The sequence below is a fragment of the Palaemon carinicauda genome, chromosome 16 (genome assembly GCF_036898095.1).
Source record: "Palaemon carinicauda isolate YSFRI2023 chromosome 16, ASM3689809v2, whole genome shotgun sequence".
NCBI lineage: Eukaryota > Metazoa > Arthropoda > Malacostraca > Decapoda > Palaemonidae > Palaemon > Palaemon carinicauda.
In genome coordinates this window covers 50,703,795-50,730,415 of record NC_090740.1, presented here as the reverse complement: position 1 = coordinate 50,730,415, position 26,621 = coordinate 50,703,795, and the positions used below count along the sequence as shown (strand labels likewise).

Below are 26,621 nucleotides of genomic sequence, written 5' to 3'. Positions count from 1 at the left end.
TGTGAAGTGAAGTGCGAAGTGGAGTGAAAAGTGTGAAGTGTGAAGTGAAGTAAAGCAAAGTGTGAAGAGAACTGTGAAGTGAAGTTTGAAGTGAAGTGTGAAGTGTGAAGTGAAGTGAAAAGTGAAGTGGAGTGAAAATTGTGAAGAGAAGTGTGAAGTGAAGTGTGAAGTGTGAATTGTGAAGTGAAGCGAAGTGTGAAGCGAACTTCGAAGTGAAGCGAAGTGTGAAGTGAACTGTGAAGTGAAGTTTGAAGTGAAGTGTGAAGTGTGAATTGTGAAGTGGAGCGAAGTGTGAAGCGAACTGTGAAGTGAAGTTTGAAGCGAAGTGTGAAGTGTGAAGTGATAAGTGAAGCGTGAAGTGTGAAGTGTGAAGTGAAGCGAAGTGTGAAGTAGAGTGTGAAGTGTGAAGTGTGAAGTGGGAGATGAAGTGTGAAGTGTGAAGCGTGAAGTGTGAAGTGAAGCGAAGCATGAAGTGAAGTGTGAAGTGTGAAGTGAAGTTTGAAGTAAAGTGTGAAGTGTGAAGTGAAAAGTTAAAAGTGAAAATTGAAGTGTGAAGTGAAGTGTAAAGTGTGAAGTGTTAAGAGGAAAGTGGAGTGTGAAGTGTGAAGTGAAGTGTGAAGTGAAAAGTGAAGTGAAGTGTGAAGTGAAGCAAAGCGTGAAGTGAAGTGTGAAGTGTGAATTGTGAAGTGAAGTGAAGTGTGAAGTGAAAAATGAAGTGAAAAGCGAAGTGTGAAGTGAAGTGTGAAGTGAAAAGTGAAGTGAAGTGAAAAGTGTGAAGTGAAGTGTGAAGTGTGAATTGTGAAGTGAAGTGTGAAGTGAAAAATGAAGTGAAAAGCGAAGTGTGAAGTGAAGTGTGAAGTGGAGTGAAAAGTGTGAAGTGTGAAGTGAAGTAAAGCAAAGTGTGAAGAGAACTGTGAAGTGAAGTTTGAAGTGAAGTGTGAAGTGTGAAGTGAAGTGAAAAGTGAAGTGAAGTGAAAAGTGTGAAGTGAAGTGTGAAGTGTGAATTGTGAAGTAAAGCGAAGTGTGAAGCGAACTTTGAAGTGGAGCGAAGTGTGAAGTGAACTGTGAAGTGAAGTTTGAAGTGAAGTGTGAAGTGTGAATTGTGAAGTGAAGCGAAGTGTGAAGCGAACTGTGAAGTGAAGTTTGAAGCGAAGTGTGAAGTGTGAAGTGATAAGTGAAGCGTGAAGTGTGAAGTGTGAAGTGAAGCGAAGTGTGAAGTGTGAAGTGTGAAATGTGAAGTGGGATATGAAGTGTGAAGTGTGAAATGTGAAGTGGGATATGAAGTGTGAAGTGTGAAGCGTGAAGTGTGGAGTGAAGTGAAGCATGAAGTGAAGTGTGAAGTGTGAAGTGAAGTTTGAAGTGAAGTGTGAAGTGTGAAGTGAAAAGTTAAAAGTGAAAATTGAAGTGTGAAGTGAAGTGTAAAGTGTGAAGTGTTAAGAGGAAAGTGAAGTGTGAAGTGTGAAGTGAAAAGTGAAGTGAAGTGTGAAGTGAAGCGAAGCGTGAAGTGAAGTGTGAAGTTTGAAGTGTGAAGTGAAGTTTGGTGTGAAGTGTGAAGTGTGAAGGGGAAAGGTAAAAGTGAGAAGTGAAGTGTGAAGTGAAGTGTGAAGTGTGAAGTGTAAAGAGGAAAGTGAAGTGTGAAGTGAAGTGTGAAGTGAAAAGTGAAGTGTGAAGTGGATTATGAAGTGTGAAGTGAAGTGTGAAGTGTGTGCAGTGTGAAGTGAAGTAAAGTGTGGATTGAAGTGAAGTGTGAAGTGTGAATTGTAAAGTGAAGCGAAGTGTGAAGCGAAGTGTGAATTGTGAAGTGAAACAAAGTGTGAAGTGAAGTGAAAAGTGAAGTGAAGTGAAAAGTGTGAAGTGAAGTGTGAAGTGAAAAGTGTGAAGTGTGAAGTGAAGTGTGAGGTGAAGAGTGAAAAGTAAGAAGTGAAAAGTGGAGTATGAAGTGTGAATTGAAGTGTGAAGTGTGAAGTGAAAAGTGGAAAGTGGAAATTGAAGTGTGAAGTGTGAAGTGTAAAGTGGAGTGAAAAGTGTGAAGTGTGAAGTGAAGTGAAGCGAAGTGTGAAGCAAACTGTGAAGTGAAGTTTGAATTGAAGTGTGAAGTGTGAAGTGTGAAGTGAAGTGAAAAGTGAAGTGAAGTGAAAAGTGTGAAGTGAGAAGTGAAGTGAAGTGTGAAGTGGAGTGTGAAGTGTGAATTGTGAAGTGAAGCGAAGTGTGAAGCGAACTGTGAAGTGAAGTTTGAAGTGAAGTGTGAAGTGTGAAGTGTGAAATGAAGTGAAGTGAAAAGTGAAGTGAAGTGAAAAGTGTGAAGTGAAGTGTGAAGTGTGAATTGTGAAGTGAAACGAAGTGTGAAGGGAACTGTGAAGTGAAATTTGAAGCGAACTGTGAAGTGAAGTTTGAAGCGAAGTGTGAAGTGTGAAGTGATAAGTGAAGCGTGAAGTGTGAAAGGTTAAGTGAAGCAAAGTGTGAAGTAAAGTGTGAAGTGTGAAGTGTGAATTGTGAAGTGAAGCGAAGTGTGAAGCGAACTGTGAAGTGAAGTTTGAAGCGAAGTGTGAAGTGTGAAGTGATAAGTGAAACGTGAAGTGTGAAGTGTGAAGTGAAGCGAAGTGTGAAGTGTGAAGTGTGAAGTGGGAGATGAAGTGTGAAGTGTGAAGCGTGAAGTGTGAAGTGAAGCGAAGCATGAAGTGAAGTGTGAAGTGTGAAGTGAAGTTTGAAGTGAAGTGTGAAGTGTGAAGTGAAAAGTTAAAAGTGAAAATTGAAGTGTGAAGTGAAGTGTGAAGTGTGAATTGTGAAGTGAAGTGAAGTGTGAAGGGAAAAATGAAGTGAAAAGCGAAGTGTGAAGTGAAGTGTGAAGTGAAAAGTGAAGTGAAGTGAAAAGTGTGAAGTGAAGTGTGAAGTGTGAATTGTGAAGTGAAGTGTGAAGTGAAAAATGAAGTGAAAAGCGAAGTGTGAAGTGAAGTGTGAAGTGGAGTGAAAAGTGTGAAGTGTGAAGTGAAGTAAAGCAAAGTGTGAAGAGAACTGTGAAGTGAAGTTTGAAGTGAAGTGTGAAGTGTGAAGTGAAGTGAAAAGTGAAGTGAAGTGAAAAGTGTGAAGTGAAGTGTGAAGTGTGAATTGTGAAGTAAAGCGAAGTGTGAAGCGAACTTTGAAGTGGAGCGAAGTGTGAAGTGAACTGTGAAGTGAAGTTTGAAGTGAAGTGTGAAGTGTGAATTGTGAAGTGAAGCGAAGTGTGAAGCGAACTGTGAAGTGAAGTTTGAAGCAAAGTGTGAAGTGTGAAGTGATAAGTGAAGCGTGAAGTGTGAAGTGTGAAGTGAAGCGAAGTGTGAAGTGTGAAGTGTGAAATGTGAAGTGGGATATGAAGTGTGAAGTGTGAAATGTGAAGTGGGATATGAAGTGTGAAGTGTGAAGCGTGAAGTGTGAAGTGAAGTGAAGCATGAAGTGAAGTGTGAAGTGTGAAGTGAAGTTTGAAGTGAAGTGTGAAGTGTGAAGTGAAAAGTTAAAAGTGAAAATTGAAGTGTGAAGTGAAGTGTAAAGTGTGAAGTGTTAAGAGGAAAGTGAAGTGTGAAGTGTGAAGTGAAAAGTGAAGTGAAGTGTGAAGTGAAGCGAAGCGTGAAGTGAAGTGTGAAGTTTGAAGTGTGAAGTGAAGTTTGGTGTGAAGTGTGAAGTGTGAAGGGGAAAGGTAAAAGTGAGAAGTGAAGTGTGAAGTGAAGTGTGAAGTGTGAAGTGTAAAGAGGAAAGTGAAGTGTGAAGTGAAGTGTGAAGTGAAAAGTGAAGTGTGAAGTGGATTATGAAGTGTGAAGTGAAGTGTGAAGTGTGTGCAGTGTGAAGTGAAGTGAAGTGTGGATTGAAGTGAAGTGTGAAGCAAACTTTGAAGTGGAGCGAAGTGTGAAGTGAACTCTGAAGTGAAGTTTGAAGTGAAGTGTGAAGTGTGAATTTTGAAGTGAAGTGAAGTGTGAAGCGAACTGTGAAGTGAAGTTTGAAGCGAAGTGTGAAGTGTGAAGTGATAAGTGAAGCGTGAAGTGTGAAGTGTGAAGTGTGAAGTGAAGCGAAGTGTGAAGTAGAGTGTGAAGTGTGAAGTGTGAAGTGTGAAGTGTGAAGTGTGAAGTGGGAGATGAAGTGTGAAGTGTGAAGCGTGAAGTGTGAAGTGAAGCGAAGCATGAAGTGAAGTGTGAAGTGTGAAGTGAAGTTTGAAGTGAAGTGTGAAGTGTGAAGTGAAAAGTTAAAAGTGAAAATTGAAGTGTGAAGTGAAGTGTAAAGTGTGAAGTGTTAAGAGGAAAGTGAAGTGTGAAGTGTGAAGTGAAGTGTGAAGTGAAGTGTGAAGTGAAGCGAAGCGTGAAGTGAAGTGTGAAGTTTGAAGTGTGAAGTGAAGTTTGGTGTGAAGTGTAAAGTGTGAAGTGTAAAGAGGAAAGTGAAGTGTGAAGTGAAGTGTGAAGTGAAAAGTGAAGTGTGAAGTGGATTATGAAGTGTGAAGTGAAGTGTGAAGTGTGTGCAGTGTGAAGTGAAGTGAAGTGTGGAGTGAAGTGAAGTGTGAAGTGTGAATTGTAAAGTGAAGCGAAGTGTGAAGCGAAGTGTGAATTGTGAAGTGAAGCGAAGTGTGAAGTGAAGTGAAAAGTGAAGTGAAGTGAAAAGTGTGAGGTGAAGTGTGAAGTGAAAAGTGTGAAGTGTGAAGTGAAGTGTGAGGTGAAGAGTGAAAAGTGAGAAGTGAAAAGTGGAGTTTGAAGTGTGAATTGAAGTGTGAAGTGTGAAGTGGAAAGTGGAAAGTGGAAATTGAAGTGTGAAGTGTGAAGTGTAAAGTGGAGTGAAAAGTGTGAAGTGTGAAGTGAAGTGAAGCGAAGTGTGAAGCGAACTGTGAAGTGAAGTTTGAATTGAAGTGTGAAGTGTGAAGTGTGAAGTGAAGTGAAAAGTGAAGTGAAGTGAAAAGTGTGAAGTGAGAAGTGAAGTGAAGTGTGAAGTGGAGTGTGAAGTGTGAATTGTAAAGTGAAGCGAAGTGTGAAGACAACTGTGAAGTGAAGTTTGAAGTGAAGTGTGAAGTGTGAAGTGTGAAATGAAGTGAAGTGAAAAGAGAAGTGAAGTGAAAAGTGTGAAGTGAAGTGTGAATTGTGAAGTGAAACGAAGTGTGAAGGGAACTGTGAAGTGAAATTTGAAGTGAACTGTGAAGTGAAGTTTGAAGCGAAGTGTGAAGTGTGAAGTGATAAGTGAAGCGTGAAGTGTGAAGTGTGAAGTGTGAGATGAAGTGTGAAGTGTGAAACGTGAAGTGGAAGTGAAGCAAAGCATGAAGTGAAGTGTGAAGTGTGAAGTGAAGTTTGAAGTGAAGTGTGAAGTGTGAAGTGAAAAGTTAAAAGTGAAAAGGTAAGTGTGAAGTGAACTCTGAAGTGTGAAGTGTAAAGAGGAAAGTGAAGTGTGAAGTGATGTATGAAGTGAAAAGTGAAGTGAAGTGTGAAGTGAAGTATGAAGTGAAAAGTGAAGTGAAGTGTGAAGTGAAGCGAAATGTGAAGTGAAGTGTGAAGTGTGAAGTGTGAAGTGAAGTTTGATGTGAAGTGTTAAGTGTGAAGGGGAAAGGTAAAAGTGAAAAGTGAAGTGTGAAGTGTGAAGTGTAAAGAGGAAAGTGAAGTGTGAAGTGTGAAGTGAAGTGTGAAGTGAAAAGTGAAGTGTGAAGTGTGTGAAGTGTGAAGTGAAGTGTGAAGTGAAGTGAATTGTGAAGCGAAGTGTGAAGTGTGAAGTGAATCAAAGTGTGAAGTGTGAAGTGAAGTGAAAAGTGTGAAGTGTGAAGTTTGAAGTGAAGGAAAGTGTGAAGTGAAGCGAAGTGTGAAGTGAAGTGTGAAGTGTGAAGTGTGAAGTGTGAAGTGTGAAGTGTGAAGTGTGAAGTGTGAAGTGTGAAGTGAAGTTTGATGTGAAGTGTTAAGTGTGAATGGGAAAGGTAAAAGTGAAAAGTGAAGTGTGAAGTGTGAAGTGTGAAGAGGAAAGTGAAGTGTGAAGTGTGAAGTGAAAAGTGAAGTGTGAAGTGTGTGAAGTGTGAAGTGAAGTGTGAAGTGAAGTGAATTGTGAAGCGAAGTGTGAAGTTTGAAGTGAATCAAAGTGTGAAGTGTGAAGTGAAGTGAAAAGTGTGAAGTGTGAAGTGTGAAGTTTGAAGTGAAGGAAAGTGTGAAGGGAAGCGAAGTGTGAAGTGTGAAATGTGGAGTGAAGCGAAGTGTGAAGTGAAAAGTGAAAAGTTAAAAATGTGAAGTGTGAAGTGAAGCAAAGTCTGAAGTGAAGTGTGAAGTGTGAAGTGAAGTGTGAAGTGAAGTGAGGTTTGAAGTGAAAAGTGAAAAATGAAGTGTGATGTGAAGCGAAGTGTGGAGTGAAGTGTGAAGTGTGAAGCGAAGTGAAAAGTGAAAAGTGAAGTGTGAAGTTTGAAGTGAAGCGAAGTGGGAAGTGAAGCAAATTGTGAAGTGTGAAGTGTGAAGTGAAGTGAAAAGTGTGTAGTCAAGTGTTAAGTGTGAAGTGTGAAGTGAAGTGAAAAGTGTGTAGTCAAGTGTGAAGTGAAGTTAATTGTGAAGTGGAGTGAAGTGTGAAGTGTGAAAGTTTAAGTGAGGTGTACAGTGTGAAGTGAAGTGTGAAGTGAAGCGAATTGTGAAGTGAAAAGTGAAAAGTGTGAAGTGTGAAGTGTGAAGTGAAGTGTGAAGTGTGGAATGAAGCAGAGTGTGAAGTGAGAAAGCGAAGTGTGAAGTGTGAAGTGAGAAGTGAAGTTAAGTGTGAAGTGAAGCAAAGTGTGAAGTGTAAAGTGTGAAGTGAAAAGAGGAAAGTGAAGTGTGAAGTGTGAAGTGAAGGGCAAAGGTAAAAGTGAAAAGTGAAGTGTGAAGTGAAGTGTGAAGTGTGAAGTGTAAAGAGGAAAGTGAATTGTGAAGTGTAAAGAGGAAAGTGAAGTGTGAAGTGTGAAGTGAAGTGTGTGAAGTTTGAAGTGAAGTGTGAAGTGAGAAGTGAAGTGTGAAGTGAAGTATGAATAGTGAAGTGAAATGTGAAGTGAAGTGTGAAGTGAAAAGTGAAGTGTGAAGTGGAGTATGCAGTGTGAAGTGAAGTGTGAAGTGTGTGAAGTGTGAAGTGAAGTGAAGTGAAGTGAAGTGTAAAGTGTGAATTGTGAAGTGTAGCAAAGTTTGAAGCGAAGTGTGAATTGTGAAGCGAAGTGTGAATTGTGAAGTGAAGCGAAGTGTGAAGTGAAGTGAAAAGTGAAGTGAAGTGAAAAGTGTGAAGTGAAGTGTAAAGTGTGAATTGTGAAGTGAAGTGAAGTGTGAAGTGAAAAATGAAGTGAAAAGCGAAGTGTGAAGTGAAAAGTGTGAAGTGTGAAGTGAAGTGTGAAGTGAAGAGTGAAAAGTGAGAAGTGAAAAGTGGAGTGTGAAGTGTGAATTGAAGTGTGAAGTGTGAAGTGAAAAGTGGAAAGTGAAGTGTGAAGTGTAAAGTGAAAAGTGAAAAGTGAAAAGTGGAGTGTGAAGTGTGAAGTGTGAAGTGAAGTGAAGTGAAAACGTGTGAAGTGTGAGGTGAAGTGTGAAGTGTGAAATGAAAAAAGTGTGAAGTGTGAAGTGTGAAGTGAAGTGTGAAGTGTGAAGTGAAGCAAATTGTGAAGTGAAGGGAAGTTTGAAGCAAAGTGTGAAGTGTGTAAAGTGAAAAGTGAAGTGTGAAGTGAAGTTAAGTGTGAAGTGTGAACTGTGAAGTGAAGCAAAGTGTGAAGTGTGTAAAGTGTAAAGTGAAGTGTGTAAAGTGAAAAGTGAAAAGTGAAAAATGAAGTGTGAAGTGTGAAGTGAAGCGAAGTTTGAAGTGTCAAGTGTGAAGTGAAGCGAAGTTTGAAGTGAAGTGTGAAGTGTGAAGTGAAGTGAAGTGTGAAGTGATGTGAAGTGTGAAGTGTGAAGGGAAGTGAAAAGTGTGAAGTGTGAAGTGAAGTGAAGTGAAAAGTGTGAAGTTAAGTGTGAAGTATGAAGTGTGAGGTGAAGTCTGAAGTGTGAAGTGAAGTGAAGTGAAATGTGAAGTGAAGTGAAGTGAAAAGTGTGAAGTTAAGTGTGAAGTGTGAAGTGTGAGGTGAAGTCTGAAGTGTGAAGTGAAGTGAGGTGTGAAGTGAAAAGTGAAAAGTGAAGTGTGATGTGAAGCGAAGTGTGGAGTGAAGTGTGAAGTGTGAAGCGAAGTGAAAAAGTGAAAAGTGAAAAGTGAAGTGTGAAGTGTGAAGTGAAGCGAAGTGGGAAGTGAAGCAAATTGTGAAGTGTGAAGCGTGAAGTGAAGTGAAAAGTGTGAAGTGAAGTGAAAAGTGTGTAGTCAAGTGTTAAGTGTGAAGTGTGAAGTGAAGTGAAAAGTGTGTAGTCAAGTGTGAAGTGAAGTGAAGTGTGAAGTGTGAAGTGTGAAAGTTTAAGTGAAGTTTACAGTGTGAAGTGAAGTGTGAAGTGAAGCGAAGTGTGAAGTGAAAAGTGAAAAGTGTGAAGTGTGAAGTGTGAAGTGAAGTGTGAAGTGTGGAATGAAGCGAAGTGTGAAGTGTGAAGCGAAGTGTGAAGTGTGAAGTCAAGTGTTAAGTGTGAAGTGTGAAGTGAAGTGAAAAGTGTGTAGTCAAGTGCGAAGCAAAGTGAAGTCTGAAGTGAAGTGAAGTGTGAAGTGTGAAGTGAAGTGAAAAGTGTGTAGTCAAGTGTGAAGCGAAGTGAAGTCTGAAGTGAAGTGAAGTGTGAAGTGTGAAAGTTTAAGTGAAGTGTACAGTGTGAAGTGAAGTGTGAAGTGAAGCGAAGTGTGAAGTGAAAAGTGAAAAGTGTGAAGTGTGAAGTGAAGTGAAAAGTGTGTAGTCAAGTGTGAAGCGAAGTGTGAAGTGTGAAGCGAAGTGTGAAGTGTGAAGTGAGAAGTGAAGTGAAGTTTGAAGTGAAGTGTGAAGTGTGAAGTGAAGCGAAGTGTGAAGTGAAGCAAAGTGTGAAGTGTAAAGTGTGAAGTGAAAAGAGGAAAGTGAAGTGTGTAGTGTGAAGTGAAGGGGAAAGGTAAAAGTGAAAAGTGAAGTGTGAAGTGAAGCGAAGTTTGAAGTGTCAAGTGTGAAGGGAAGTGAAAAGTGTGAAGTGTGAAGTGAAGTGAAGTGAAAAGTGTGAAGTTAAGTGTGAAGTATGAAGTGTGAGGTGAAGTCTGAAGTGTGAAGTGAAGTGAAGTGAAATGTGAAGTGAAGTGAAGTGAAAAGTGTGAAGTTAAGTGTGAAGTGTGAGGTGAAGTCTGAAGTGTGAAGTGAAGTGAGGTGTGAAGTGAAAAGTGAAAAGTGAAGTGTGATGTGAAGCGAAGTGTGGAGTGAAGTGTGAAGTGTGAAGCGAAGTGAAAAAGTGAAAAGTGAAAAGTGAAGTGTGAAGTGTGAAGTGAAGCGAAGTGGGAAGTGAAGCAAATTGTGAAGTGTGAAGTGTGAAGTGAAGTGAAAAGTGTGAAGTGAAGTGAAAAGTGTGAAGTGTGAAGTGTGAAGTGAAGTGTGAAGTGTGGAATGAAGCGAAGTGTGAAGTGTGAAGCGAAGTGTGAAGTGTGAAGTTTGAAGTGAAGTGTGAAGTGTGAAGTGAAGTGAAAAGTGTGTAGTCAAGTGTGAAGCGAAGTGAAGTCTGAAGTGAAGTGAAGTGTGAAGTGTGAAGTGAAGTGAAAAGTGTGTAGTCAAGTGTGAAGCGAAGTGAAGTCTGAAGTGAGGTGAAGTGTGAAGTGTGAAGTGTGAAAGTTTAAGTGAAGTGTACAGTGTGAAGTGAAGTGTGAAGTGAAGTGAAGTGTGAAGTGAAAAGTGAAAAGTGTGAAGTGTGAAGTGAAGTGAAAAGTGTGTAGTCAAGTGTGAAGCGAAGTGTGAAGTGTGAAGCGAAGTGTGAAGTGAAGCAAAGTGTGAAGTGTAAAGTGTGAAGTGAAAAGAGGAAAGTGAAGTGTGTAGTGTGAAGTGAAGGGGAAAGGTAAAAGTGAAAAGTGAAGTGTGAAGTGAAGTGTGAAGTGTGAAGTGTAAAGAGGAAAGTGAAGTGTGAAGTGTGAAGTGAAGTGTGTGAAGTCTGAAGTGAAGTGAAGTGTGAAGTGTGAAGTGTGAAAGTTTGAGTGAAGTGTACAGTGTGAAGTGAAGTGTGAAGTGAAGCGAAGTGTGAAGTGTGAAGTGAAGTGAAAAGTGTGTAGTCAAGTGTGAAGCGAAGTGTGAAGTGTGAAGCGAAGTGTGAAGTGTGAAGTGAAGTGTGAAGTGAAGTTTGAAGTGAAGTGTGAAGTGTGAAGTGAAGCGAAGTGTGAAGTGAAGCAAAGTGTGAAGTGTAAAGTGTGAAGTGAAAAGAGGAAAGTGAAGTGTGTAGTGTGAAGTGAAGGGGAAAGGTAAAAGTGAAAAGTGAAGTGTGAAGTGAAGCGAAGTTTGAAGTGTCAAGTGTGAAGGGAAGTGAAAAGTGTGAAGTGTGAAGTGAAGTGAAGTGAAAAGTGTGAAGTTAAGTGTGAAGTATTAAGTGTGAGGTGAAGTCTGAAGTGTGAAGTGAAGTGAAGTGAAATGTGAAGTGAAGTGAAGTGAAAAGTGTGAAGTTAAGTGTGAAGTGTGAAGTGTGAGGTGAAGTCTGAAGTGTGAAGTGAAGTGAGGTGTGAAGTGAAAAGTGAAAAGTGAAGTGTGATGTGAAGCGAAGTGTGGAGTGAAGTGTGAAGTGTGAAGCGAAGTGAAAAAGTGAAAAGTGAAAAGTGAAGTGTGAAGTGTGAAGTGAAGCGAAGTGGGAAGTGAAGCAAATTGTGAAGTGTGAAGTGTGAAGTGAAGTGAAAAGTGTGAAGTGAAGTGAAAAGTGTGAAGTGTGAAGTGTGAAGTGAAGTGTGAAGTGTGGAATGAAGCGAAGTGTGAAGTGTGAAGCGAAGTGTGAAGTGTGAAGTTTGAAGTGAAGTGTGAAGTGTGAAGTGAAGTGAAAAGTGTGTAGTCAAGTGTGAAGCGAAGTGAAGTCTGAAGTGAAGTGAAGTGTGAAGTGTGAAGTGAAGTGAAAAGTGTGTAGTCAAGTGTGAAGCGAAGTGAAGTCTGAAGTGAGGTGAAGTGTGAAGTGTGAAGTGTGAAAGTTTAAGTGAAGTGTACAGTGTGAAGTGAAGTGTGAAGTGAAGTGAAGTGTGAAGTGAAAAGTGAAAAGTGTGAAGTGTGAAGTGAAGTGAAAAGTGTGTAGTCAAGTGTGAAGCGAAGTGTGAAGTGTGAAGCGAAGTGTGAAGTGAAGCAAAGTGTGAAGTGTAAAGTGTGAAGTGAAAAGAGGAAAGTGAAGTGTGTAGTGTGAAGTGAAGGGGAAAGGTAAAAGTGAAAAGTGAAGTGTGAAGTGAAGTGTGAAGTGTGAAGTGTAAAGAGGAAAGTGAAGTGTGAAGTGTGAAGTGAAGTGTGTGAAGTCTGAAGTGAAGTGAAGTGTGAAGTGTGAAGTGTGAAAGTTTGAGTGAAGTGTACAGTGTGAAGTGAAGTGTGAAGTGAAGCGAAGTGTGAAGTGTGAAGTGAAGTGAAAAGTGTGTAGTCAAGTGTGAAGCGAAGTGTGAAGTGTGAAGCGAAGTGTGAAGTGTGAAGTGAAGTGTGAAGTGAAGTTTGAAGTGAAGTGTGAAGTGTGAAGTGAAGCGAAGTGTGAAGTGAAGCAAAGTGTGAAGTGTAAAGTGTGAAGTGAAAAGAGGAAAGTGAAGTGTGTAGTGTGAAGTGAAGGGGAAAGGTAAAAGTGAAAAGTGAAGTGTGAAGTGAAGCGAAGTTTGAAGTGTCAAGTGTGAAGGGAAGTGAAAAGTGTGAAGTGTGAAGTGAAGTGAAGTGAAAAGTGTGAAGTTAAGTGTGAAGTATGAAGTGTGAGGTGAAGTCTGAAGTGTGAAGTGAAGTGAAGTGAAATGTGAAGTGAAGTGAAGTGAAAAGTGTGAAGTTAAGTGTGAAGTGTGAAGTGTGAGGTGAAGTCTGAAGTGTGAAGTGAAGTGAGGTGTGAAGTGAAAAGTGAAAAGTGAAGTGTGATGTGAAGCGAAGTGTGGAGTGAAGTGTGAAGTGTGAAGCGAAGTGAAAAAGTGAAAAGTGAAAAGTGAAGTGTGAAGTGTGAAGTGAAGCGAAGTGGGAAGTGAAGCAAATTGTGAAGTGTGAAGTGTGAAGTGAAGTGAAAAGTGTGAAGTGAAGTGAAAAGTGTGTAGTCAAGTGTTAAGTGTGAAGTGTGAAGTGAAGTGAAAAGTGTGTAGTCAAGTGTGAAGGGAAGTGAAGTGTGAAGTGAAGTGAAGTGTGAAGTGTGAAGTGTGAAAGTTTAAGTGAAGTGTACAGTGTGAAGTGAAGTGTGAAGTGAAGCGAAGTGTGAAGTGAAAAGTGAAAAGTGTGAAGTGTGAAGTGTGAAGTGAAGTGTGAAGTGTGGAATGAAGCGAAGTGTGAAGTGTGAAGCGAAGTGTGAAGTGTGAAGTCAAGTGTTAAGTGTGAAGTGTGAAGTGAAGTGAAAAGTGTGTAGTCAAGTGTGAAGCAAAGTGAAGTCTGAAGTGAAGTGAAGTGTGAAGTGTGAAGTGAAGTGAAAAGTGTGTAGTCAAGTGTGAAGCGAAGTGAAGTCTGAAGTGAAGTGAAGTGTGAAGTGTGAAGTGTGAAAGTTTAAGTGAAGTGTACAGTGTGAAGTGAAGTGTGAAGTGAAGCGAAGTGTGAAGTGAAAAGTGAAAAGTATGAAGTGTGAAGTGAAGTGAAAAGTGTGTAGTCAAGTGTGAAGCGAAGTGTGAAGTGTGAAGTCAAGTGTTAAGTGTGAAGTGTGAAGTGAAGTGAAAAGTGTGTAGTCAAGTGTGAAGCGAAGTGAAGTCTGAAGTGAAGTGAAGTGTGAAGTGTGAAGTGAAGTGAAAAGTGTGTAGTCAAGTGTGAAGCGAAGTGAAGTCTGAAGTGAAGTGAAGTGTGAAGTGTGAAGTGTGAAGTGTGAAAGTTTAAGTGAAGTGTACAGTGTGAAGTGAAGTGTGAAGTGAAGCGAAGTGTGAAGTGAAAAGTGAAAAGTGTGAAGTGTGAAGTGAAGTGAAAAGTGTGTAGTCAAGTGTGAAGCGAAGTGTGAAGTGTGAAGCGAAGTGTGAAGTGTGAAGTGAGAAGTGAAGTGAAGTTTGAAGTGAAGTGTGAAGTGTGAAGTGAAGCGAAGTGTGAAGTGTAAAGTGTGAAGTGAAAAGAGGAAAGTGAAGTGTGTAGTGTGAAGTGAAGGGGAAAGGTAAAAGTGAAAAGTGAAGTGTGAAGTGAAGTGTGATGTGTGAAGTGTAAAGAGGAAAGTAAAGTGTGAAGTGTGAAGTGAAGTGTGTGAAGTGTGAAATGAAGTATGAAGTGAAAAGTGAAGTGTGAAGTGAAGTGTGAATAGTGAAGTGAAATGTGAAGTGAAGTGTGAAGTGAAAAGTGAAGTGTGAAGTGGAGTATGTAGTGTGAAATGAAGTGTGAAGTGAAGTGAAGTATGAAGTGAAGTGAAGTGTGAAGTGTGAATTGTGAAGTGTAGCGAAGTGTGAAGCGAAGTGTGAATTGTGAATGAAGCGAAGTGTGAAGTGAAGTGAAAAGTGAGGTGAAGTGAAGTGTGAAGTGTGAATTGTGAAGTGAAGTGAAGTGTGAAGTGAAAAATGAAGTGAAAAGCGAAATTTGAAGTGAAGTGTGAAGTGAAAAGTGAAGTGAAGTGAAAAGTGTGAAGTGAAGTGTGAAGTGTGAATTGTGAAGTGAAGTGAAGTGTGAAGTGAAAAATGAAGTGAAAAGCGAAGTGTGAAGTGAAGTTTGAAGTGAAAAGTGTGAAGTGTGAAGTGAAGTGTGAAGTGTAAAGTGAAAAGTGAAAAGTGAAAAGTGGAGTGTGAAGTGTGAAGTGAAGTGAAGTGAAGTGAAAACGTATGAAGTGTGAGGTGAAGTGTGAAGTGTGAAGTGAAGTGTGAAGTGAAGCGAAGTGTGAAGTGTGAAGTGTGAAGTGAAGTGAAGTGTGAAGTGTGAAGTGAAGTGAAGTGAAGTGAAGTGTGAAGTGTGAAGTGAAGCAAATTGTGAAGTGAAGGGAAGTTTGAAGCAAAGTGTGAAGTGTGTAAAATGAAAAGTGAATTGTGAAGTGAAGTTAAGTGTGAAGTGTGAACTGTGAAGTGAAGCAAAGTGTGAAGTGTGTAAAGTGCAAAGTGAAGTGTGTAAAGTGAAAAGTGAAAAATGAAGTGTGAAGTGTGAAGTGAAGCGATGTTTGAAGTGTGAAGTGTGAAGTGAAGCGAAGTGTGAAGTGAAGTGTGAATTGTGAAGTGTGAAGTGAAAAGTGTGAAGTGTGAAGTGAAGCGAAGTGTGAAGCGTCAAGTGAAGTGTGAAGTGTGAAGTGTGAGATGAACTGTGAAGTGTGAAGTGAATTGAAGTGAAAAATGTGAAGTTAAGTGTGAAGTGTGAAGTGTGAGGTGAAGTCTGAAGTGTGAAGTGAAGTGAAGTGAAGTGAAAAGTGTGAAGTTAAGCGTGAAGTGTGAAGTTTGAGGTGAAGTCTGAAGTGTGAAGTGAAGTGAAGTGAAATGTGAAGTGAAGTGTGAAGAGAAGTGTGAAGTGTGAAGTGATGCAAAGTGTGAAGTGTGAAGTGAAGTGAAAAGTGTGAATGGTGGAGTGTGAAGTGTTAAGTGAAAAGTGTGAAGTTAAGTGTGAAGTGTGAAGTGTGGAGTGAAGTGTGAAGTGAAGCGAAGTGTGAAGTGTGAAGTGAAAAGTAAAAAGTGTGAAGTGTGAAGTGAAGTGGGAAGTGTGAAGTGTGAAGTTTGAAGTGAAGTGTGAAGTGTGAAGTGAGGAAAAGTGTGAAGCAAAGTGTGAAGTGAAGCAAAGTGAAGTGTGAAGTTCGAAGTGAAGAGAAGTGTGAAGGGAAGCGAAGTGTGAAGTGAAAAGTGAAGTGTGAAGTGTGAAGTGAAAAGTGAAAAGTGAATTGTGAAGTGTGAAGTGAAGCAAACTGTGAAGTGAAGTTTGAAGTGTGAAATGTGAAGTTTCAAGTGAAGTGTGAAGTTTAAAGTGAAGTGTGAAGTGTGAAATGTGAAGTGAACTGAATTGTGAAGGGAAGTGTGAAGTATGAAGCGTGAAGTGAGGCAAATTGTGAATTGAAGTGTGAAGTGAAGTGAAGTGTGAAGGGAAAAATGAAAAGTGAAATGTGAAGTGAAGTGTGAAGTGAAAAGTGGGAAGTGAAGTGTGAATTGAAGTGTAAAGTGAAGTGTGAAGTGTGAAGTGTAAAGTGGAGTGAAAAGTGTGAAGTGTGAAGTGAAGTGAAGCGAAGTGTGAAGCGAACTGTGAAGTGAAGTTTGAAGTGAAGTGTGAAGTGTGAAGTGAAGTGAAAAGTGAAGTGAAGTCAAAAGTGTGAAGTGAGAAGTGAAGTGAAGTGTGAAGTGAAGTGTGAAGTGTGAATTGTGAAGTGAAGCGAAGTGTGAAGCGAACTGTGAAGTGAAGCGAAGTGTGAAGCGAACTGTGAAGTGAAGTTTGAAGTGAAGTGTGAAGTGTGAAGTGTGAAATGAAGTGAAGTGAAAAGTGAAGTGAAGTGAAAAGTGTGAAGTGAAGTGTGAAGTGTGAATTGTGAAGTGAAGCGAAGTGTGAAGCGAACTGTGAAGTGAAGTTTGAAGCGAAGTGTGAAGTGTGAAGTGATAAGTGAAGCGTGAAGTGTGAAGTGATAAGTGAGCGTGAAGTGTGAAGTGTGAAGTGAAACGAAGTGTGAAGTAAAGTGTGAAGTGTGAAGTGTGAGATGAAGTGTGAAGTGTGAAGCGTGAAGTGTGAAGTTAAGCGAAGCATGAAGTAAAGTGTGAAGTATGAAGTGTGAAGTGAAAAGTTATAAGTGAAAAGTGAAGTGTGAAGTGAAGTGTGAAGTGTGAAGTGTAAAGAGGAAAGTGGAGTGTGAAGTGAAGTGTGAAGTGAAAAGTGAAGTCAAGTGTGAAGTGAAAAGTGAAGTGTGAAGTGAAGTGTGAATAGTGAAGTGAAATGTGAAGTGAAGTGTGAAGTGAAAAGTGAAGTGTGAAGTGGAGTATGAAGTGTGAAGTGTGTGAAGTGTGAAGTGAAAAGTGAAAAGTGAAGTGAAAAGTGAAGTGTGAAGTGAAAAGTGAAGTGAAGTTTGAAGTGAAAAGTGAAGTGTAAAGTGAAGTGAAAAGTGAAGTGTGAAGTGAAAAGTGTGAAGTGAAAAGTGAAGTGTGAAGTGTGAAGTATGAAGTGAAAAGTGAAGTGAAAAGTGAAGTGAAGTGTGAATTGTGAAGTGAAGCGAAGGGTGAAGCGAAGTGTGAATTGTGAAGTGAAGCGAAGTGTGAAGCGAAGTATGAATTGTGAAGTGAAGTGAAGTGGAAAGTGAAGTGAAGTGAAGTGTGAAGTGTGAATTGTGAAGTGAAGTGAAGTGTGAAGTGAAGTGAAAAGTGAAGTTTGAAGTGTGAAGTGAAGTGTGAAGTGTGAAGTGAAAAATGAAGTGAAAAGCGAAGTGTGAAGTGAAGTGTGAAGTGAAAAGTGTGAAGTGAAGTGTGAAGTGTGAAGTGAAGTGTGAAGTGAAGAATGAAAAGTGAAAAGTGAAAAGTGAAGTGTGATGTGTGAAGTGAAGTGAGAAGTGAAGTGAAGTGAAAAGTGTGAAGTGAATTGAGAAGTGAAGTGAAAAGTGAAGTGAAGTGTGAAGTGAAGTGAAGTGTGAAGTGTGAAGTGAAGTGAAGTGAAGTGAAAAGTGAAAAGTTAAAAGTGAAGTGTGAAGTGAAGTGTGAAGTGTGAAGTGAAGTGTGAAGTGAGAAGTGAAAAGTGAAAAGTGAAAAGTGAAAAGTGAAGTGTGAAGTGTGAAGTGAAGTGTGAAGTGTGAAGTGAAAAGTGAAAAGTGAAAAGTGAAAAGTGAAGTGTGAAGTGAATTGAAGTGTGAAAAGTGAAAAGTGAAGTGTGAAGTGTGAAGTGTGAAGTGAAAAGTGAAAAGTGGAGTGTGAAGTTTGAAGTGTGAAGTGAAGTGAAAAGTGAAGTGAAGTGAAAAGTTTGAAGTGAAGTGTGAAGTGAAAAGTGAAGTGAAGTGAAAAGTGTGAAGTGAAAAGTGAAAAGTGAAAAGTGAAGTGTGAAGTGTGAAAAGTGAAGTGAAGTGAAAAGTGAAGTGAAGTGTGAAGTTTGAAGTGAAGTGTGAAGTGTGAATTGAAAAGTGAAGTGAAGTGAAGTGTGAAGTGATTTAAGCTCGTTAGTATAGTGATCGAATTTAGTGAATTTCCGTTAGTGTACAATCAATAGATATACCTCCACCGTTGTTGAGCTCTCCCTTCTGCGATCAAGGTGCCGTATTGTATACGTCATCGCAAGTATTATTGATAGTTTGGAGGAAGTGCAGCGCAAGGAATCGGTACTTAGTCTCCGTTCTGTTGCCTTGACGTTGCCGACCATCGCTTTTTTTGCGTTCCTTAGTCACCGCAGACGTATTAGAATGCTTCTGGATTAATTTCCTTCATAGGGTACCCATCCCCTCTTGCCGATTGTTTGGAGGAAGTGCAGTGCAAGGAATCGGTACTTAGTCGCCGTTCTGTTGCCTTGACATTGCCGACTATCGCTATTGCGTTCTTTAGTCACCCCAGTCATATTGGAACACTTAGGGTAACCATCCCCTCTCATCATTAAGGGATTAATTTCCCTCAGGGATTACTGTCCCTATTTTACAGAATACGAGAACCCAGGAACGCGTTTTCCTAGTGCTTTTAAGTGAGTTTCATGAAATTGATTTTGTATAACCTCAGTGTGCGTTCCTTAGTGTATTTTACATAGCAAAGTGATAGTTTAGTGAAAGTGACGTTGTGCAACCTCCAGTGTGTGTTAAGTGGTTCTTGTATATTTAAGTGAATTTTTGTGAAAAGTGACGTTAACTAGTGCATCGTGCGTTGTTAGTCATAGTTTCGAAAAACTTAGTGACTTATGTTGTTTATGATTTCATTAAGGTAACGTTAAGTGGCAGTTTGGTGAAATCTTTATTGACTATTAGTGTATTTCTATAAACTGTTAATATATTCATACCCGTGACAGTAAGTGTTAGTGATTTATTGACAGTGTTATTGATTCGGTGATTTATTGACATAGTGTTATTGATTCGGTGATTTAGTGACGTGTTATTGATTTGGTGATTTAGTGACGTGTCAGTGATTCGGTGATTTAGTGACATGTTAGTGATTCGGTGATTTAGTGACGTGTTAGTGATTCGGTGATTTAGTGACGTGATAGTGATTCGGTGATTTATTGCCCTAGTACTTAAGTGATTTGGTGAATAGACCATGAAGGGATAGGAATTTAATAATTCTGCGGTTTAGCCATTGGTGATTCAGTGTTTTAGCGATAGTGATTCGGTGACAGTGACAAAGTGCTCGTAGTGGACCAAAAGTGCTTTTTATGATCCACCATGTCTTTCAATGCAGGAAAGTTTTTTGAGGACCCTCGGGGGCACCTCTTATCGTTGAGAGATGCCAAGAAAAATGACTTGCGAAAGATTGCTGAACAAGCAGGGATTCCTGTATTGCCCTCCATGGTGAAAGCGGAACTGCTCGGTAGAGTTTTGGATTTCCTGGTAGCCAAAGCTTTCGTTTCATCAGAAGAAACTGCTCCCCTTCGGCCCGTTACGTTAGGGAGAGGTGAAGCTAAGGCTATAGAGGATCCAGAGTTGGTGAAGCTCAAGTTGCAGCTTGAATTGGAGAGAGAGAAAAAGGCAACTCATCAAGCTGAATACGAGCAGAAAGAAAGGATGATAACCTTGGAACGACGGGAAAGAGAAGAAAAGATACAAATGGAGAGACAGCTGGCCAGTATCAGGTTGAACGAGAAAGGCAAAGAGAGAGAGCTTGGCGAATGTTTTTCCCTCACTAAGGCTCTTAAACTACTACCACCGTTTGATGAAAAAGAACCAGACGCGTTCTTTGGTATTTTTGAGGACACAGCCACAACCTTGCATTGGCCAGAAGAACAATATGTTCTACTCATTAGGAGTGCTCTGAAAGGCAAGGCTGCTCATATAGCTTCGCAAATGTTAGAGGAACGAGATTACTATGTCCTAAAGAAAGCTGTCCTTGATGCCTATACCATTACAGCTGAAGGGTACAGGCAAATGTTCAGGAACTCTATCAAAGGAACCACCCAAACTTATTTGGAATTGTTTCAGGTTAAATTAAAACAGTTTAGAAAATGGCTAGAATCTGAAAACATAACTACCTTTGAACAATTACAGAACTTAATGGTACTAGAGGAGGTTTTTAGGAGAATTCCTTCCAACATTTTTATGTACATCAGAGAACGGCAGGAGAAGGAGGGGAAGAAGGCGTCTCTTCTTGCTGATGAATATCACCTCATCCATAAGGTAAAGAAACATAACTCTACAGATCAGGCAAGTATAAATATTTATTGTTCCTTCTGTAAACAGAAGGGACATGCCATTAAAGACTGTCCTAACCCCCGATGTCAATTTTCTAAGGTTATGCAGCCTTCTCAGCAAACAGCAGGGAACAGACCAGAGACTACTCAGAGCAAAAACCAAAGAAGGATCGCTCTCCATTGTTCTCAAGTCACAAATGACTTCTCTGATTTCCTTTGCTCTGGTACTGTCAATAATTACCCTGTAAAGTTGCTAAGGGACACAGGATCGTCACAAACTATAGTAAGTGGTAAATTGAAACCTCTGACTCAGCCTACTAATAAATATGTTACCATCACTGATTTATCCAGTAAATTAGTGTTACCTCTGGTTAATATGCATATAGATTGCCCTTACTTTACTGGAAGAACCGAAGTAGCCTTACTGGATAGAGAATTGCCTTGTGAGAAAGCTGATATTCTGTTAGGAAATGATTTAGCTGAAGGAACTGTCTTACCTAATCTCATTATTTCTCAACCAGGGTGTGTTATGGAAAATGAGCAGAACCAACAGGAAGTTCTACCTTGTCAAGCCACCACTCGTTCTGCTGCTACTAAAGCTGCAATTGGAGTTCCCACTGATGACGACACATCAAACTCCTTACCAGACTTGGTTGGTCTCCATCATGATGAATTCGTCAATCTTCAGAGATCAGATGATAGCCTTAAGGAATGCTTCAATAAGGTTGAAAATCCCTCGGATAAGAGCCATAAGTTACCCTTATTTTATCTAGAGAATAATATCCTCATGCGTCATTACAGGTCTCCTACACTGACTGAGAAAGACTCGTGGCGCGACTGTCATAAACTGGTTGTACCTGGCAGCCTCCGATCTTCAATCATGAAATTAGCCCACTCTGCTGAGAGTCATCTAGGCATCACGAAGACATACAGGCACCTCCTAGAAGATTTCTACTGGCCCAGAATGAAGATGGAAGTAAAGAGTTTCGTAGAGAGGTGTCATGTGTGCCAAGTTACCGGAAGACCTAATGAAAAGATACCACCAGCCCCTCTAGTGCCCATTGTGGTCCCTAGTACACCTTTTGATAAAATAATTAGATTGTGTTGGGCCTTTGCCAAAAACTAGCCAGCGTAATGAATATATACTAAGTGTTCTTTGCCCCACTACTAGGTTCCCTCTAGCATTTCCACTTAAAAATATCTCTGCTAGAAACATTATCCAACAACTGATAAAAGTTTTTACATTGTTTGGTTTTCCTAGGGAACTTCAATGCGATAGAGGTACCAACTTTACCAGTACTTTGTTCCAGAGTGCTCTCCATCAATTTAATATCTTTAATGTTCTCTCTTCAGCCTATCATCCTCAGTCCAATGGGGCCTTAGAGAGAGTTCATCAGACTCTTAAGAATTTGCTACGACGCTATGGAATGGAAACAGAAGGATTGGGATGAAGACAGACTTACTTCTGCACATACTTCGGAGCGTACCAAATGAGTCTACAGGAGTTTCTCCATTCGAGATGATGTTTGGACGAAGACCCAGGTCAAACCTCAGCATGATAAAAGAACAGATACTAAAAGGTTCTAGGAAAGAAAATCAGGTAAGCCTTCCCCAATACTTGAAGTCCTTGGAGGAGAAGTTGTTGCATATCCATGCCTTCTCTCGAAAGAACTTGCAGCATGCTCAAGAGCTTATGAAGGATAGATATGATAAGAAGGCAAAGGTAAGAGAGTTTAAGTGTGGAGATAAGGTGCTGGTATATCACTGCGTACCTGGCTCTCCCTTGAGAGAGAAATTCATGGGACCTTATAAGATTATCAGGCGGACCACAAAAACAAAATATGTTATTGCAACTCCTGACAGACGTAAGCCAACTCAGCTTGTACACGTGAACTTGATAAAACCCTATCATGAATCTACCACAGGTATAGTTAATCATGTAATTCATGACTTTAAATCTGCCAAGCAGAGTTTGTCACTAACGCCTCTTAATCACAGGTCACAGAATGAGATGCAGAATGAGGTGCAGACTCCTACCAAGGTTGGTACAGACGGGAGCCACGAGGATGACGAGACTGATTTCGGTGTGAAGTCGACTTTGTCTTGGAAGGACATGAACAATTCGGAAATTCCAAAGTCCCTTCCACGGTTCCTAGACTGTTCACCAAATCAAAAGAAAGACTTGAGTATACTCATTAGCAAGTATGCATCAATTTGTTCAGATAGGCCTGGAAGTTTCACCAAAGTAAAGCATGATTTAGTACTAGAACCTAATACAAAGCCCATCAGACAATCTTTTTACAGGGTATCTCATCGCCATCTTCCTATCTTGAAACAGGAAGTGGAATACCTGCTGGAACATAACCTCGCTAAGCCCAGTACATCCCCATGGGCTTCTCCATGCATTCTGGTAAGGAAAGCCAACAATACCTACGGTTTGTGTACTGATTATAGAAAACTTAATTTAAAGACTGTAAAAGACTCTTACCCGTTGCCCAGAATAACTGATATAATAGATTCCGTCAGTAATGCCAAATTTTTAACTCAAATAGACCTCCTGAAAGGCTACTACCAGATTAAGCTAACCGAAAGGGCCAAAAAAGATTCAGCATTCACCACTCCTTTTGGTTTATTTGAATATAATGTATTACCATTTGGCCTAACCAATGCCCCAGCTACATTTCAGAGGACTATGCAAGACATCATCAGGGGTCTCCCCCATGTACATGTGTATCTGGACGTCATTGTCGTAGCAACCACTACCTGGGAAGAACACCTGAGAATACTAACTTCCCTCTTCGAAAGATTAAGAGAGGCAAACTTGACCATCAACCTTGCAAAGAGCTCCTTTGGTAAAGGTCAGGTAACTTATCTCGGTCACATCATAGGCAGTGGCACTATTGTTCCTAAGGATGTGAACATTGGTGCCATCCAGGAATATCCAGAACCAAGGAATAGGAAAGAGCTTAAGACATTTCTAGGCATGGTATCATACTATTCCCGATTTTGCCCTATTTTTTCAACAATCACTGCTCCACTTTTTTATCTAACTTCAACCAAAGTACCTTTTAAGTGGACATGTAATCATAACAGGGCCTTTGATCAGCTAAAACTATTTATGGTTTCCAAGCCACTTCTACAAGCTCCTGACTTCACCAAACCTTTTTTCCTTCAGGTAGATGCCAGCAACATCGGTTTTGGTGGTGTTCTTCTACAAGAAATTGCGAGTGATGGTGCTGTTTCCTTGCCGCTGTTGGAGAGACTCTTGCCCATAGCCTATCATTCTGGATTCTTCAAAGGGTCACAACTCAGATGGGCTACAGTAGAAAAAGAATTATTCAGTATAATCAACACTGTGCTACATTTCCGTCCGTATCTGGAAGGCCTAGACAATGTTGTTGTCTACTCTGACCACATGCCGCTGAGTTTCCTCCACCGTGCGAAGTTCACCAACCAGAAACTTCTCGGATGGTCCTACATTCTCTCCTCATTTAACATCGAAGTGAGGAAAATCTCGGGATCACGGAACACCATCGCTGATGCCCTATCGTGTCAACCTCGGCTCCATAGAAGTTGAGAAATATTATTTTGAATTGTATAAATATAAATTTTTTGTTATATTCTTGAAATAGTCTTGGATAGTAATTTTACTCTTAAAAGGGGAGGAATGTAATGTCCTAACATATTTCTAATTGTTACCTTTATATTAAGCCTCCACAACCGCCATCTGTTGTTTGGTTATGTCTCCAGACTTATATTTTAGTCCTTGTTTTCCTAGCACCGCTAGTGAATTATTGTAAAATTATTGTTGATCCTTGGGAAAACTGACTTAACAGCTTTCCATGCTTCGGTAAGTGGAGAGCTCCTTAACCTTTGGTGGTGAATACTTGTTTCTTAATTTAAAGCATTGTAATATTGTGCTATTTTTTATAGTGAGAAGGGAGTAATATACTTTTGATTATACTAATGGTTGTATTTATCCTACGGTAACCATTGAGGCATATAATAATTGTTCGATCACTTGTGTCAACTAAAAATAGAAGAGGTTAACATCAAGGAAAAACGGAAATTCATTACAATATATATATATATATATATATATATATATATATATATATATATATATATATATATATATATATATATATTTATATATATCTATATATATATATATATATATATATATATATATATATATATATATATATATATATATATATATATATGAATGATTAAGTCTAATGCATATCTTCCAGCTAAAATTTCATGCAATTTTAATAATTTTAACCAGTGAAAATACTCACACAACTGTGCATATTTAGAATCTCCGTTTTTAGGTGTGAGCCACAGTAATCAGGGGATTTTTCTTTTTTCATGTTTTGCAGGCTCTTAGTTCAAAAGGAAAACCTAATATATTATTTATGATATTGTAGGATATTATTTGCACTTCATTTTGATACAAGCCTTATAGCTTATGACTTAGCCGAAGTTTATTTTTTTCCTTCTTTTTTTCTCTTTTTAGCTAGTCTAATAAATAGTTTTTGATTGAGTACCTGAATACATTGCTTACCTCTTTATACAATTATATTGCAAATCGAATAGTTTTAGTTGGTGAAAGTGCACATACAAAATGGCCTTTACCTGATCTTGGTTTTGGGAGCTAGCCTGGAAAATCAGGGAAATATATTTGATTTTCGCAATCCATCTTGCGTGCATATTTTCCAAAATAAAAAATTCGACTGCTTCAGTAATTGTAGGAGATAGATTGCACTTCATATATAATACAAACCAAATTGCCCTATTAGAATTTTATTGTCAAAATTCAATAGTTATATATAAGACCTAACCAGAATTATGCCTACCTCCAAGCAGACGGTAATCCTTAACGTCGTGAGACATGAGCCTTGACATATCGAACATCACTAACAGTTTCCAAAGCCTCTAGATAATGTTAGGTCTCTCGTAAACATTAACCAAAGTCATTTCTCCGGGTTACAAGTATGGTAGTGTACGAAAAAAAAAAAAAAAAAAAAAAGTTGGAGACAAGTAAAATAAAAATTTAAAAATATGAGACTGGTAATAATCAGAGGCAAGGCACATTGACATTGCCCTATCAAGCAGGACCATGGAGGGCAAGGCAATGGGTGCTGATGACTCACCAGATAGACCTATAGGCTCTCCTAAAAGCCCCATCCTAGCTCACAAGGATGGTGAGGTTGTAGCGACCAAACAAACTAACGATTTTGAGTGGGACCCGCACCTGAATCTGGCATTCACCAGTCAGAGACTTTATCACATCAGCCACCATGTGAAAGAAAAGAAAATCAGGTGCTGTTCTGGTATGCAATCTCATTTATGGCGTGTTCTTAGAAATTGAACATATATAACAAGTAAAAAATGGAGTAATTACTCAAAAGTGACACTATTTGTGATTTATCTATTTTATTGACACTTTTCATTAATCACTCCATTTTTAATTTAAATGAGATCGCATACAAAAACAGCACCGAAAATGATTATCGATTTTAGGTCTATTGAAAAAGAACACATTTTAGGTCAACACAAACTAGTTTAAAGGTCTAAAGGTTTAAATGTCGCTCATAAATGGCAGAGGCAAGGGACAGTGACATTGTCCTAGCAAGTAGGACAATGCCCTTGAGACTGACCATGTATTATATGATCAGCGCCCAAGTCCCCTCTCCACCCAAGGTACGACCAGGGAGGGAAAGGCAATGGCTGCTGAGGACTCAACAGATAGACCTATAGGCTCTCTCAAACCACCCATGCCTAGCTTACAAGGATGGTAAAGCACTAACGAGTCTGAGCGGGACTCGAACCCTCGTCTTGCAAACACCAGGCAGAGACGTTGCCAATCAGATTTGGGGTTGAAAACAAAAGGGAAAAGTAAAGCCCCACCCAATATTAGGAAGATCTAATCTTTGAAAATGAAGAGGAGAAGGGGAAAATGGTTTATAAGTAAAGTGGAAAGAGCCAGAGAAGAAACATATGTAAATAGAATGACAGTATCACCTGAAGAGATATACTCGTAGGATGCTACAAAGGTGACTGTTGTCCCATCATCATCAGAGGTATTTGGGATATTCCCCATACTTATTCAAACCTTCTATAAACATTGGAATGATAGACCATTCTTACCTGTGCAGTCAAAGGAAAGCCATCTATGCGCATTATATCCATATTGTTATCGTAACAAAAAGGTTGTAATCAAACTTTTCGTTAAAGATGCGTCAGTCAGAACTTTTGCGGTGTAGATAATCCCTTTGTTCAATGGGATGACATTGGAAAGAAATATCATGCTCACTTTAAATTTTTCTATGAAGACCATTTGATGTGTGTCAAAGGAAAGCCATCATGTGGAATTTATCCATATTGTTACCGTAAAAGAAGGTCTATAATCAAAGTTCCTGTTAAAGTTGCTTCAGTCAAATATTTTTAGGTATAGCTCCACTTTTTGGTCAATAGGATGAATACAAAAGGCCATGAGTTTCGGGAAGAGGAAAAATAAAACATAAAAAAAGTAAACGTCTATAAGAATCCAGCTAACTTGTTCCCTCGCTAGAGGAACAAATTTTTTCTCTGTTAAGTGCCAACGGGAAATTAGAATCAGCAAGATGAGGCTTTATCAAAATTAACAATAATTGCTATGATGGAACAATGGAGGGAACAGTAACAAAAGCTGTTACATCAATTAGCAGATTCCCTTGAATAAAAGATGTAGCATATTTATTAAAGTTATTATTATTATTATCATTATTATTATTATTATTATTATTATTATTATTATTATTATTATTATTATTATTATTATTAATTATGATTTATTATTATTATCATCAATTATGATTTATTATTATTATTAATTATCATTTATTATTATTATTATTAGTTATGATTTATTATTAGTAGTAGTAATTATTATTATTATTATTATTATTATTATTATTAAAGATTTTCATCATTATTATTGTTAATGATTATCATCATATTGTTGTTATTGATTATCATCATTATTATTGTTAATGATTACCATCATTATTATTGTTAATGTTTCGCATCTTTTTTATTGATAATGATTAGCATCATTATTATTGTTAGTGCTTATAATCATTATTATTGTTAATGATTACCATCATTATTATTGTTAATGATTATCATCATTAATATTTATTATCATGTATAAAATCAACATTTCCTCTATATCAGTTTGATGAGTATTTTTCAACCTCCCAATAGCTTCCTTGGCATACAAATTATACATATTGGTATGAAGCAATATCTTAACATGGATAAAAGGATGAAACTTGGCTGGATATCCCCTTGCAATGGTAAATATAATTCACAACTCAGAGATAGTGAGACAGATTCGTTATCTTTGTACTTATCAACACATATTTGTCTTGCAAGCATTGACTAATACATCTTATAAAAA

At 39.0% G+C, this 26,621-nt stretch overlaps 1 protein-coding gene across 1 annotated transcript in view; it reads right to left on the bottom strand.

Moving 5' to 3' along the window:
• Positions 1 to 25,369, bottom strand: part of LOC137655314 (dynein heavy chain-like) — a 31,512-nt gene extending 6,143 nt beyond the window's left edge. The window contains exons 1-5 of the mRNA XM_068389200.1: positions 25,328 to 25,369; positions 5,119 to 5,358; positions 3,014 to 3,163; positions 913 to 1,062; positions 16 to 205 (exon numbers count right to left, since the gene is read on the bottom strand). Of these exons, the coding sequence (XP_068245301.1) occupies positions 16 to 205; positions 913 to 1,062; positions 3,014 to 3,163; positions 5,119 to 5,358; positions 25,328 to 25,369 (772 nt within the window). The remainder of the gene's footprint in view (positions 1 to 15; positions 206 to 912; positions 1,063 to 3,013; positions 3,164 to 5,118; positions 5,359 to 25,327) is intronic.
• Positions 25,370 to 26,621: the final 1,252 nt, after the last annotated feature.